This window comes from Mesoplodon mirus (genome assembly GCF_964341445.2).
Source record: "Mesoplodon mirus genome assembly, chromosome: 2".
In the NCBI taxonomy this organism is placed as follows: domain Eukaryota; kingdom Metazoa; phylum Chordata; class Mammalia; order Artiodactyla; family Ziphiidae; genus Mesoplodon; species Mesoplodon mirus.
The window spans coordinates 70,305,386-70,318,736 of NC_138977.1; the positions used below are offsets into that span (position 1 = coordinate 70,305,386).

Here is a 13,351-nt window from a genome sequence, read left to right on the forward strand (position 1 = left end):
GCCCTACATATTTTCCTCTCCAGGTAGAGTTGCCATATCTACCTGCTGGTCAGGACAACCAGCTTCTAACCTGTGCTGGACTGCCACTTGTTCTACTGCTGCTAATCCCTTCTAGATACCATGAGTTGCCTTCTCTCCCACCCTGACATGCCCACTGTCAGCTGCTGCATCCCAGCAATGAGCCTAGTTCCAGTTTCCTGCACTTTTCAAACTGCTCTGTCCCATCGTAGTTACCTAGGGTCCCCCCCCTACATTTCTTATCTTATTAAATTTCTTCAAGTTGGTTCTTTTTTGCAGATTAAAAATACACTAAAAGAATCAACTGGTCAACATCACTAATCATTAGAGAAATGCAAATCAAAACTACAGTGAGGTATCACCTCACACCAGTCAGAATGGCCATGATCAAAAAATCTACAAACACTAAATGCTGGAGAGGGTGTGGAGAAAAGGGAAACCTCTTGCACTGTTGATGGGAATGTAAATTGATACAGCCACTATGGAGAACAGTATGGAGGTTCCTTAAAAAACTACAAATAGAACTACCATATGACCCAGCAATCCCACTGCTGGGCATATACCCTGAGAAAACCATAATTCAAAAAGAGTCATGTACCACAATGTTCATTGCAGCTCTATTTACAATAGCCAGGACATGGAAGCAACCTAAGTGTCCATCAACAGATGAATGGATAAAGAAGATGTGGCACATATATACAATGGAATATTACTCAACCATAAAAAGAAACGAAATTGAGTTATTTGTAGTGAGGTGGATGGACCTAGGGTCATACAGGGTGAAGTAAGTCAGAAAGAGAAAAACAAATACCGTATGCTAACACATATATATGGAATCTAAAAAAAAAAAAATGGTAATGAAGAACCTAGGGACAGGACAGGAATAAAGACACAGACGTAGAGAATGGACTTGAGGACATGGGGAGGGGGAAGGGTAAGCTGGGACGAAGTGAGAGAGTGGCATGGACTTATATATACTACCAAATGTAAAATAGCTAGCTAGTGGGAAGCAGCCTCATAGCACAGGGAGATCAGCTCAGTGCTTTGTGACCACCTAGAGGGGTGGGATAGGGAGGGTGGGAGGGAGATGCAAGAGAGAGGAGATATGGGGATATATGTATATGTATAGCTGATTCACTTTGCTATAAGGCAGAAACTAACACACCATTGTAAAGCAATTATACTCCAATAAAGATGTTAAAAAAAAAAGAATCAACTGGTAGTTAGTAACTTGCATTTTCTGCTGTTGTTTAAGGTTTAGGTGACTAACAGTGAGAAATCTTTGGATGAACTTTGCCCATCACACTTGGTATCTACTGTAACACTTACCATAAGTGTACCAATAGAGGCCACTCTTCCCATTGAGAGGCACAGTACTGAACTTGAAAGATTCTACCTCAGTGCCTCTCAAGCAGAAGTAGCAATGAATTACCTGTTATAAAACAGTGCTTACATATATATGGAATCCAAAAAAAAAAAAAAAAAAAGGTTCTGAGGAACCTAGGGGCAGGACAGGAATAAAGACGCAGACGTAGAGAATGGACTTGAGGACACAGGAAGGGGGAAGGGTAAGCTGGAACGAAGTGAGAGAGTGGCATGGACATATATACACTACCAAATGTAAAATAGAAAGCTAGTGGGAAGCAGCCACGTAGCACTGGGAGATCAGCTCTGTTCTTTGTAACTGTCTAGAGGGGTGGGATAGGAAGGGTGGGAGGGAGACGCAAGAGGGAAGGGATATGGGGATATATGTATACGTATAGCTGATTCACTTTGTTATACAGCAGAAACTAACACAACATTGTAAAGCAGTTATATTCCAATAAAGACGTTTAAAAAAAATAAAAACTACACAAGTTAACACAACATTGTAATGCAACCATATTTCAATAAAAAATAAAGGAAAAAAAAACAGTGCTTAATTGTTTGTTTTTTCCAATGTTGTACCCAGGTATTACTTTGTTTCTCCCGAGATACATCTGTGTTGGGTCACTTTGCATACAACAGTGCTTCACCACCGAAATCATACATAAGAGGTAAAATTTTAGTATATAAAGGAAGTATTCTTTAACACTTACATAATCATACCAAGACTGTTTATTTTATAGCATATATTGGTTGTCAAAATTTTTGTTGTAAATTATTTAATAAGGTGTCTCTCAGGTTATTGTAACCATCTTTCACTCCCACTTAAATCAGTGCCCAAGCCACTTATCGCAGATCACAGGAAAGTGGTTCCAAAAACAGCATTTAAAATTACTTCTTTATTTTTCCTGTTTGCTCTCTCCTCTGTTGCTGTTTTTGCCATATCTGTTGACTTTTATTTACCCTTCTAACTATGAGTTTATCAGTTGAATTTGCGTTTTCTTTTCTTTTCTTTTTTTTTTTTTTTGGCTTCCTTTATTCCTTCTCCCAAAATGTTACACCACACTTAAAGTTTGATATAATTTATATGCTATTAGCTTTCTTAATTCTATTTTAGTGCTTTCTTCTCTTTATCATTAGCTGCCTACAAGATAATGCTATTTCAGTATCCTCCTATCACTAATTTCAGCTGGAAGCCTTTCCCCGATTTCTCCTTTTTATTAAGTAGTGAACACCCAGCTCTGGAAGCTTATAAGCCTATTGTGTATGGTCATTCTGCTATTCCCATAAAGAAAGATGCTGTTTGTCCTGTATCTCCTAAGTCCAACTGTCTGCCTGATTACTACAACCCCTGCCCTAAGACAGGCCCACATTGCCAATGCTGGGATCAGGCTCCCCCTACTTGGGGGCTCTCTTGGTTACATTGCTTCTATACTGAATTGATAGAAACATTTGGTTTACTTGTTTGTTTCTTTCACATCATCTGCTGAAAAACTGATTATAGAACTTATCTAATGGACTTACCTCTAAATTCAGCCAAATTTTAATTCAGCCCTCCACCAGTTGATCCTGTCTTAACCTAGCTAACTTTGATTCTCTGTTTATTCCACACTACCCCATTTTCATTCTAAGCCTCTATATATTCTCTAAACATGGAAGGATTCCCCCTCCTCCACCCCCAAAATCATAGGTTCTTGAAGAACTAGCCTATATCTCACAGTATCAGAAAAACTCAGATTATTTCCTTCTATGTAGGGAAAAACCCAATTCTTTCCTACTGTGTTTTGCTCCTGTGTTTTTAATTTACTACTCACACAAAGCACTTCACTTCTAACACTTTTGGTCGCACATATGTGGGGAGTTTTCCCCACACTAACAAGCTAGTCTTGACACCACCTGGGTATCCTGCAGTTTAACTCAATTCTAACACTACACTGTCTACCTAGAGATGGTGTCAGATCCCACAGGTTAAGGACTCAGTCCTCACATACATACACACACACACATACACTTCAGACACCAGTCACAAGCTTATGTTATCACCTGTGCTTCTGACCAACTGGCTTTAGATTGGACGTTCCAACAACCCTCTCCTTGGGTTTGACTGATTTACTAGAGAGGCCCACAGAACTCAGGGAAACACGTACTTACATTTACCAGTTGGTTAAAGATATGATAAAGAATACAAATGAACAGCCAGATGAAGAGATACATAAGTCTACGCCTGGGAGGGTCACAAGCATAGAAGCTTCTGTCCCCATGGAGTTGGAGTGTGTCTTCTTCCCAGCGTTGATGTGTTTGCCCACCTAGAAGCTCTTCAAACTCCCTACTTCTGGGGTTTTATGGAGTCTTCCTCACAGAGGCATGATCAATTATTAAACTCCATTTCCAGTCCCTCTGGAGTATGAGGGGGTGGGGCTTCTAATCAAGGTTTGGTCTTTCTGGTGACCAGAGCCCGTTCAGAAGCCCACTCAGAGTCACCCCAATAGAATGAAAGATGCTCCTAATGCTCTTATCACTTAGGAAATTACAAGGGTTTCAGGAGCTCTGTGCCAGCAACCAGGGGCAGAGACCAATATACATTTTCCATTGTCTCACACTCACCAAGTCCACCAACCCATCATCAATTTCCCTCTCCTCTAAACCTCTAAAGCACTTAAAGCCTGTGCCAGAAAATTTAGCAAACATATCTTAATGTTTCCTGTTTTAGTCTGGATTATAAGCCACATGGTTCAGACACCATATCTCATATCTACTCTGTTTGCCTCTCAGCACCTAGCCCAGTACTGAGTACCCAGCAGATATTTTCTATCATCCATCCATCTACCTACCTACCCATCTTCTTACTCACAAGATCAATCCTTGTTGTCTCCACCCTAACCTAAACTGCTCGTGCAGTTCTTCATTTCCTCTCTCCCACCATTCCCAACCAAAAAAAAATTTTTAATTAAAAATCTTACCTTAAAGCCAAGTGCAAAAATGCACATGCAAAAACGCACATGACTTTTCAGTAGACTCAACAGTGTTAGAAAAACTGTCAAGATAAGAGCTACCTACTTTTTCCCACCTCAGTAGAAGGTGGGAAAAAACTCAGACCTTTGAAAGTTTTGAGGAAAAACTTTTTAAAACTCACTTAAACATTTAATTATGATGAATATACTTTAATTTTCTGAGATAATCCTGATTTCAAATATTTAACCTCATTCTCAGACCATATCAATTGTTTAGGAATTCAGAAAATATTACCACCATACAGTGAAAGACATTTAATTTTAACTTTTTAGCTCATTCCATTAAAATGTAAACTAATGAGGTGTTACAAAGCTTAGGACTTACTTTAATGACTAGACTAGAATTACTTATAATTAACACAACAATTCTAGGCTTACAAATAGATGCTGCTCTTCTTAAGTGCTTAAGGAGCTTGAAAACGTTTGTTCTTTTAATTATTTTGTATCACTTACCTTGTAGTGCTTAAGTTTATATTATTGACTTTAATTGATGAAAGGATTTGCTAATACCAAAAGATTGGCTGGCATATTTTCAAATTAATTCCATATCATAAAATGAAATGAAAGGAGATTGTACTATAGTCGTTTTTTAAATTCCATTAATTTTTAGTATATTCACAAAATTAATTTTTAAAGTTTTTTCTATTTTATCTAATCATATTGGAACTGTCTATGGTTTTCTCTTACAGGAAAACTAGGACTAGAAGAATATGCCGTCTTTTATCCACCAAATGGTAAGAGCAATGCTATTCCTCCCTCTAGCGGGAAATAGGAAAATTACAACTTTTATAATAGCACTGTGACTTTCTTATTCTCTATCTTTAAATGGATAATAATTTATCATCTAAAATAAACCTTCTATAGAATAACTATTCTAATTAATTTCATGTTTGTGGTAGGTTTTTGCTGAACTGTGCACATCCTTTCTGATTTTCCTTGAGACCAGTAGTAGCATTTGTGAGAAAGCTAAGAAGACTCAGGTGTCTAAGTCCAGGGTGCTTAGCTTTCCTCTGAAGGACATTAACTCCGTCTAGGACCTTCCTTTTGGCTTTATTGGAGCAGTGCCCTAATGAGTGGATTGCCTTGTGTTGCACTTTATTGTTCTCATGATTTGACAAGTGTAATATTTATGAAATAAAAATATTTCAAGAAATACATCACTGAAAAAAGTATGTTTTGATTAAAGTGATCAAATGTATAGTGACCTCCTTGAATATTAAGTATTTCTTTGAGATTATCAGATAGTTTTAAGATATGCTCCTTGGAAAAGCAATATATAGCAGTCCTTATTATGATACTGTAAAGTTGCATCCTGAAGAAGTTCTTTTACTCCAGTAGAGTTAAGAACATGGGCTTTGTAATCCTGCAGACCTGGGTTCAGATCCCAGTTCTGCCAGCTCACCCTATGACCTTGGGTAAATTATACATCTTCGCTGAACTTCAGATTTGTCATCTATAGCACATGGGTAACAGATTAAAGAAGATAACAGTGTATGAAACAGCACCGGATGTGTAGTGAGTGCTCACAAAATGCAGCTGATACAAGTTGCATTTAGCTTCTTTACTGACCAGCCCATCTGAAACTCATCTTTGGCTTTCATGGCACTGTCCTCTCCTTGTACCTCTCAGTGTGCTATCCCAGGTTCCTTTACAGGCTAGCCTCCTCTGTCCCTCTTTAAGCACTGGCATTCCAATGTCCCACCCCACTCTTGTTCTGCTGCTCTTTTTTTTTTTTTCTGCTGCTTTTCTTTTCACACATTTTCCTCAGACTTCTTATCTGCTCTCTTGCTTCTATTTGTTAATTACTCTAAAACTGATATCTTCAATTCTGACTTCTACATTACTTAACTCAAATTTAACCTGAACAAATTAATCTTCATATGCCCACTATTTAAAACAGGAAAAAAAAAGCAAACTTAAATTTAAAAAACAAAATGACAACAACAAGATAAACCAAACACTGTCCTCTTTCTTTCTCCCGTTAATTGTACTCTCACTTAACCAGTAATTCAAGGCCTGAAATCTGGTAGTCATCCTTGATTCCTTTCAATCTTGGACCCCCTTCATCTAATAAATCACCAGGATCATCCAATTTTATCTTCAAACTACATCTGGAACCCTCTCTACCTCACCATAACTACTACCTTGCCCTCATTCAGGCTTTACTATCTCTAGTTTATTCATTGCAACTGACACCTAACTTGTCTCCCTTCCTCCAGTCTTTTCTAGCTTTTCTCTGTCTTTTACAATGCTGTCTCAGGAAAATCTGAAAATTGCCATTTTTCTCCTTAAAGTTTTATTAATGGCTCCCCATTTCTTTATAAGCAATGTCCAAGCCTCTCAGCATGGCATAAGACAACTTCTCTTGACTCTGGCCCCTATTCAGTCTAACTCCTAGCTTCATTTCTCACCATTTCCCATTTCACTTTTTTTTTTAATCACAACAATATCAAATTATTAATTCTTTGCACAAACACAGCTACATACTCTCAAAAAAGCACTATGCTGCTTTCCTACCTCATGACTTCTGTTCCTATGCTTGTAACAGCGCATTCAACATTTCTTCACCTGGCTGCCCTCTGGTTCAGCTCAGGCATGATCCTCTTCAGGAGACTTTCCTTGGAACCCCAGGTGAGGTTAAGGGCCCTTCCTCTAGGCTCCCATAGTACCCAGTGTGAATATCTTTGGTATCTCTTACTATATGATCTTGGCACTAATTGTTTATGCTTTATCTCCCCCTCTAGATTGCAAGCCTCTTGAGGTTTAGGACCATATCATTCATTTTTGCTCCTCCAGTATCTAGCTATAGTAGGACCTTAATGAGTATTTATTTGAACTAAATTAGAGGCTTTTTAATCTTAACATTTATGTGTAAACTTTGTTACATCTGTCTCCCCAGAAACTTAATTTTCATATAACTTTTTATATTTATATAAGAATCGGAAAATAAGAAAAAATAAATAACTCTGAAAGGCCAAATGAGATGTCCGTGGAGTCAAGTTTCTTTTCTCTATTCATATATAGGAGAGCTTTTCCAACTTAGTTTAGAATGTATTCGCTTTTACTTAACACACATGCCTAACAAACTTGGTTTGCTGGTTTTTATGACCCCTGTAACAAAAGAAGTATAGAAAGAAACTGATATACATAGGAAAAATGATTAACAACAATAGAAGTGAAAATCAGAGACCTCACAAAGGAAAATAGAAAAGCTAAAAAACATCATATAAAAGCACTCCTGCAAATCAGTCTGGGACCACTTTATGTAAAAGCCAATAACCCTCCACCCTTTAAATAAGTATCATTGGGTTGTAACATATTATAGTAATTTAAGACTTTTATAATGAGCTAAGGCACCAAGAAAAAAACATATTGCCATAACAATAATTGTAATAGTAGTCACAGCATTAGCAGCTAACATTTTTCCTTGCAGAACTATATACTAAGCAGTGTGCTAAGTACATCCCATGTATTAATTCATTTAATCCTTTCAAGAACCTTCTGAGGCAGCTACTAGTATTATCCCTATTTATAGATAAAGAAGCTGAGGCACAGCGTGTTAACTTGCCCAGCTGGTGAGTGGCAAAGCCAGGCTTTGAACCCAAGTTCTTTGACTTCAGAAAAGAAGTCAGACTTTTTTTAAAAAAAGCTTTCTTTTTAAAAAAAAAAATGTGTTTATCATTTATTTTAGGCTGAGTCGGGTCTTAGCTGCAGCACGTGGGATCTTCGTTAAGGCATACAGGATCTTTCACTGCGGCGCACAGGCTCTTTGTTGCAGTGCGCAGGCTTCTCTCTAGTTGTGGCGTGCGGGTTTTTCTCTTCTCTAGTTGTGGCACGCAGGCTCGAGAGCATGTGGGCTGTGTAGTTTGCGGCACGCAGGCTCTAGTTGAGGCACACGAGCTCAGTAGTTGTGGCATGCAGGCTTAGTTGCCTCGTGGCATGTGGGATCTTAGTTCCCGACCAGGGATCGAACCTGAGTCCCCTGAATTGTAAGGCAGATTCTTTACCACTGGACCACCAGGGAAGTCCCAAGAAGCAGTATTCTTAATCACCATGCCCTACTACCTCAGAAAAATGTTACTGAGTTCATTGTAGTAGCTTTTAGAAGAAAATTAAGCAGTTAATATATTGAAAAATTTGATGTATATAACAGGTTCTAGAAATAATTTCATCCAGAAAAAAAATTGTTTAATGTTTAATGGGATAAACCCATTTATTATAAGCCTTTGAAAGAAAAATGCTACTGAATTTTGGAAAGAGAAGATTGTGGTATTTTAATTTACCCACCTTTTTTGATTCAAGATCTATATTTCCCCCTCTGGCATGAGAAAGCTGCACCAGGAATGTGGGCAGTTGTCTTTCTAGCCACCAAACTAGAGAGTGGGGGGGTAGTAGGTGTGTAAATTAAAAGCTGTTCATAAGCTGTTCATAATCTTAATACTTAAGTATCATGTCTTGTCTCAGGTTGTTTTAGAACCTTACCAGAATCAGAGGAGATTCTTCTCTGGGGACTGAGTCTGAAACTGCAGAACAAGAAGAGACAAAGAGCAGTCAGTCCACTGTCCCTTTGCTCTTTACTCAAGGCAATACCACCCAACATTTGTAAATTACCCGCCCTGTTTTTCAACCTCTGCCAAAGATGGAATTACTTTGAAATCTCAAGGACACCTCTCCCACTGCCACCAAAAGTGGCTTTCGTGGTCACAGAGGCTCACCCAGAGAGCTTTGCCTGCAGCTCACTGACACACTGTCCACCCCTGACCCGGCACCTGCTTAAACGGGGACAGAGGTTTGCTCACTCACTTCCCCACCTGTGATCTCCTTTCCTAGGATGGAAATAACAGGCCATCATGGTATCGGACAGTACCCTGTCACCTTATTTGAAGCCTTGTCAGTGGAAAGACTTTCTCTAGTAGATTTATTAAACAACTGGTGAGCAAAAATTTCTGAGCTGAAGGAGACTCCTCACAGGAAATTTTTAAGCTTTTCTTGTTTTTATTCTTTGTTCAACATGTATAACTTTATTTATTCATTTAATAAATACTTATTAAAGGACAGATAAAATACCTGCTGCCAAGGAGCTTACATTCTAGTGAGGGAGACATACAATAAACAAGTACATAAGTAGCTACCGTAAATAAATTACTCAAAATAATTTCAGAGAGTGACGTGAACAATTAAAGGGAACAGAAATTGATAGTAGGTAGGGAGGTGGGGGAAGGGCACAGCTATTGTAGATAAGGAAGTCAGAAAAGATGCCTCTGAGGAGGTAGAATGTGAACAGAGCCCAGAATGTTCAGAGTGAGCTGTGCAAAGGAGGAGGAGGAGAGCACTCCAAAGGGAATGCAACATGTTTAAAGTCCTAAGAGGAACATACTTGATGAACTAAAGAACAGGATGGCCAGTGTGACTCATGAGAGTGAGCAAAACATAAACGGGTACAAGGTGAGGTGAGAGGTAGACAGGGGCCAGGCCATTTAGGGGGACAGTTGTTCTACAGTTTTGTCTGGGCTCCTTTAGAGGCAGTTTCTATTAATTTCTTGTTTTGCTGTGAATAGACTATACTTATTTCTTTGCATGCATAGTAAATTTTGTTGTTGATAACTGGATATCTTGAGCATTACATTGTGGTAACTCTGAAAAATCAGATTTTCTCCCCTCCCCAGAACTTGCTGTTTCTTGTTGTGGGTTGTAGTTTTTTAGTGACTTTTCTAAACTGTTTTTGTACAAATTATCTTTTTTTGTATTTAGTGCCCCCTGAAGTCTCTGTTCCATTAGCTTAGTAATCAGTTAGTGATTTGACAGAGATTTCCTTAAATGTCTGAAACCAAAATCAGTCTTTACTGATATATTCTGTGTAGGGAGTACTCCTTCAAGTCTTAGCCAGGCCATTTACGGCTCTGCCTTAGCTTTCACTTCCTGCTTGCACACAGCCCAGAAATCAGGCAGAAATGAAACCTGAAGTTCTTCTCAGGTCTTTTCTAGATTCCCCTCATTACAGAGGAGCTTTTCAAAGCCTTTATCTCTCCATATTTATGCTTCTCCAATCTCTTCCTTCCGAAGCTTTTCAGTCTGCCCAGTCCTTGCCCCATCTGTTATCCCTTGCTGCCCCAGGTGGCTAAGGCTAATATATTTGCTTTTATTTTAAATAAATAAATAAATCTGATAAATATCACCTGGCTGGCCACTTCAGCCCAATCCCTCAGGTAGCTACTAGACAGGTCAAAACACACAACCACAATTTTTTGATTCAAGATCTATATTGCCCCTCTGGCATGAGAAAGCTGCACCAGGAATGTGGACAGTTGTCTTTATAGCCACCAAACTAGAGAGTGGGGGGTAGTATGTGGGTAAATTAAAACACCACAATCTTCTCTTTCCAAAATTCAGTAGCATCTTTCTTTATTTAAGTATTTCCTTGGTTGTTGTAAGTTCTTTATTAGATTCCAGAATTCAAAAAAGTTGATTCTAACAGTTCTAGCCAGTTTAACCATTGCTATAGTGGAGGGATGGTGTTTTAGAGTTTTCTATTTCACTCTTCTCAGTGACATCTCTCCTCCAGTTCCTGATGAATATTTTTAAAAGATCATCCTGACTACTATGTAGAATAAAAGTATAAGCTCCAAGAGAACAAGGTTCTTAATAGTTTGATGACCAACATTATCTAGCATCTAGAATCATGCATGGCATAAAGTCACTGCTCAGGAAACATTATTGAATGAGTGAGCTAAGGAATGAGGGAATGAATGTAGAAGGATATAGAGGAGCAATAATAGAAGCAAGGAGGTGAGACTTATAGGAAAAATATACATAGATCTGACTGAGACTTAAAATAAACAAGCATCATAATTTGCTAATACCATTTGTTTCTTACAAGACAAAATAAGTAATTGCTAGTGAACATTAGGGAGAGGAGTGTTAGGACTCCAGAGCAGTGGTTCTCCAGTAAGGGCAATTCCACCCCCTTACCCTCCAGGGACATTTGGCAATGTCTGAAGACACTTCTGGTTGTCAGAGGGGAGGGATATACTACCAGTATCTCCTGGTTAGAGGCCAGGGTTGCTGCTAAACATCCTACAGTGTGCAGGACAACCCCTCACAACAAAGATTAGGAAAGGCTCTTGGAAGAAATAACAAAAATATATCATTTTAAATCTGCCTGCAAGTGTCAGGTTGATAAATAGCAGTGTACTTTGTTATCTAAATTAATTAAATAGATTTAAAGCATCTCATAATCCAAAATTCATGTCATGTGTAACTTTGGACATAAATTGAGAAACTAATTATTTAAAGTATCATTTCTAGATTGATATTTAAACATGGTTATGTTCTGGCGTTTTGAGAACTTTTAACTACTAAAATAAACTAACAAAGTCATATTCTGAAGTTCCAATTCAGAAAGATAACAGAAATAGCTAGAAAACAATTTGACCATTGTCCTAATCCCTATGCTTACTGACCTGTAGGCTACATGTGAAATGAGAATAAACAGAGGAAATGATTATTTCAACATTGAATTAAATAAATTGTACTAATCCCAAATGAAAAGTAATCCCAAATGAAAGAGTGTAAAAATTTGCTTTCAACTGGAATGATGTTAAAGTGAATCAGATGTGAGAGTTATGGTACAACTATAAACGCTAAGTATTAATAGAGACAGTGAGGAAGTGAAGGGAAAATATTTAGTAAGTGCAAAGCTTGTTAATATTTGGGGTGTTTTCTGAGTCATATTTACTATTTATATCTCATCTAGTTCAAGATTTATTTTTGTTGATGATGTTTACCATTCTGGACTATGTCAAAGGCCCATTAAATCATTACTTTATAAAGTTATTTCTATTGAATGGAGTAGGCAGTTAATATTTTAGACTTTCTTCAGTTAGATAGAGGTAGGCTAGGATCTTAAAATAATCACTCATAGCAGACTTGTAGAACTCTGAGGCCAGATTAGCCATGGTGTCCCAAGCATCCCAATGCCTGTTAGAAGTACACTCTTGCATGAAGACCAGGTGGATGAAACTTGACCCTTGAAAGACTGAAGTGGTGAGAGGGAAAGGAAAGGATTTTGAAAAACTAGTCAAGAACTTGACAGCCTCTGAGATCAAAGAAATGTTTTAGGTGGTATGTGCCCTAGAGTGTTAATGAATTCACTGCTTCTTGTGCCTCCTACTTTTGTTTGCCAGAATCTGACTTTGTCCTTCTTCAACAGGGCAAACTATGTACCCTCTTCTGGAATCCTAAGCCCTGGTTAATCTTGATTAAGCAGAAGTGAACCTTTATTTAATACTGACAATTTTTTTTTCCTTAGGTTTAAGCTGATACTTAAATGTGGTACTCTCCCTTCTGAGAGCACAAAATAGCTATAGTTAGTGAGCATCTGCTGTGTACTGAATACTATACTGGTACACTTTAAATACATTAACTCATTGGTGCTTTAGTACAACCCAGTGAAGTTAGTAGTATTTATCTCCATTTTCAAAAATGAAAATAGAGACTCAGAGAGTGTTGGTAACTTTCCTGGAGACACACAAGACTCGAATGCGTCTGTATGACTTTGTGGGCCATTTATAATTTCAACACTGAGTTATTGAGAGCCTCCTGTCCTATATGTTAATTGCTTATTCATAAATGAATCTAATACTTTAATATCTTATTTATAAGTTGTGATTATACTTATAAATGCTTGAATTTCCATCATTAATGACATATATTGAACATCTCACTTGTAGAAGATACCATGCTGGATGCTGAAGACAATACACAGTATGAATTGTGGCCCTTGCCTCACATAGCTTATAACCTAGCTGCTTATAGAACACCTATAGATTTCAGGACTTGGGGGAAATATGGTGAAAGTGTGATTAACCATGGGTCATCTTAATACATGCATCCCTTTTGCTTCTTGGCAGTTCACTAATTCATTCACTCTAACCTTCCTAACGAAAAGTGCTCTGTCC

The 13,351-nt window shown here is 38.0% G+C and overlaps 1 protein-coding gene across 3 annotated transcripts in view; it reads left to right on the forward strand.

The window, feature by feature from the left end:
• Positions 1-13,351, forward strand: part of TBC1D19 (TBC1 domain family member 19) — a 167,469-nt gene that overhangs the window by 127,521 nt on the left and 26,597 nt on the right. For all 3 annotated transcript variants that reach the window (XM_082632706.1, XM_082632707.1, XM_082632708.1), the window contains 2 exons: positions 1,970-2,054; positions 5,084-5,128. In XM_082632706.1, the coding sequence (XP_082488832.1) occupies positions 1,970-2,054; positions 5,084-5,128 (130 nt within the window). The remainder of the gene's footprint in view (positions 1-1,969; positions 2,055-5,083; positions 5,129-13,351) is intronic.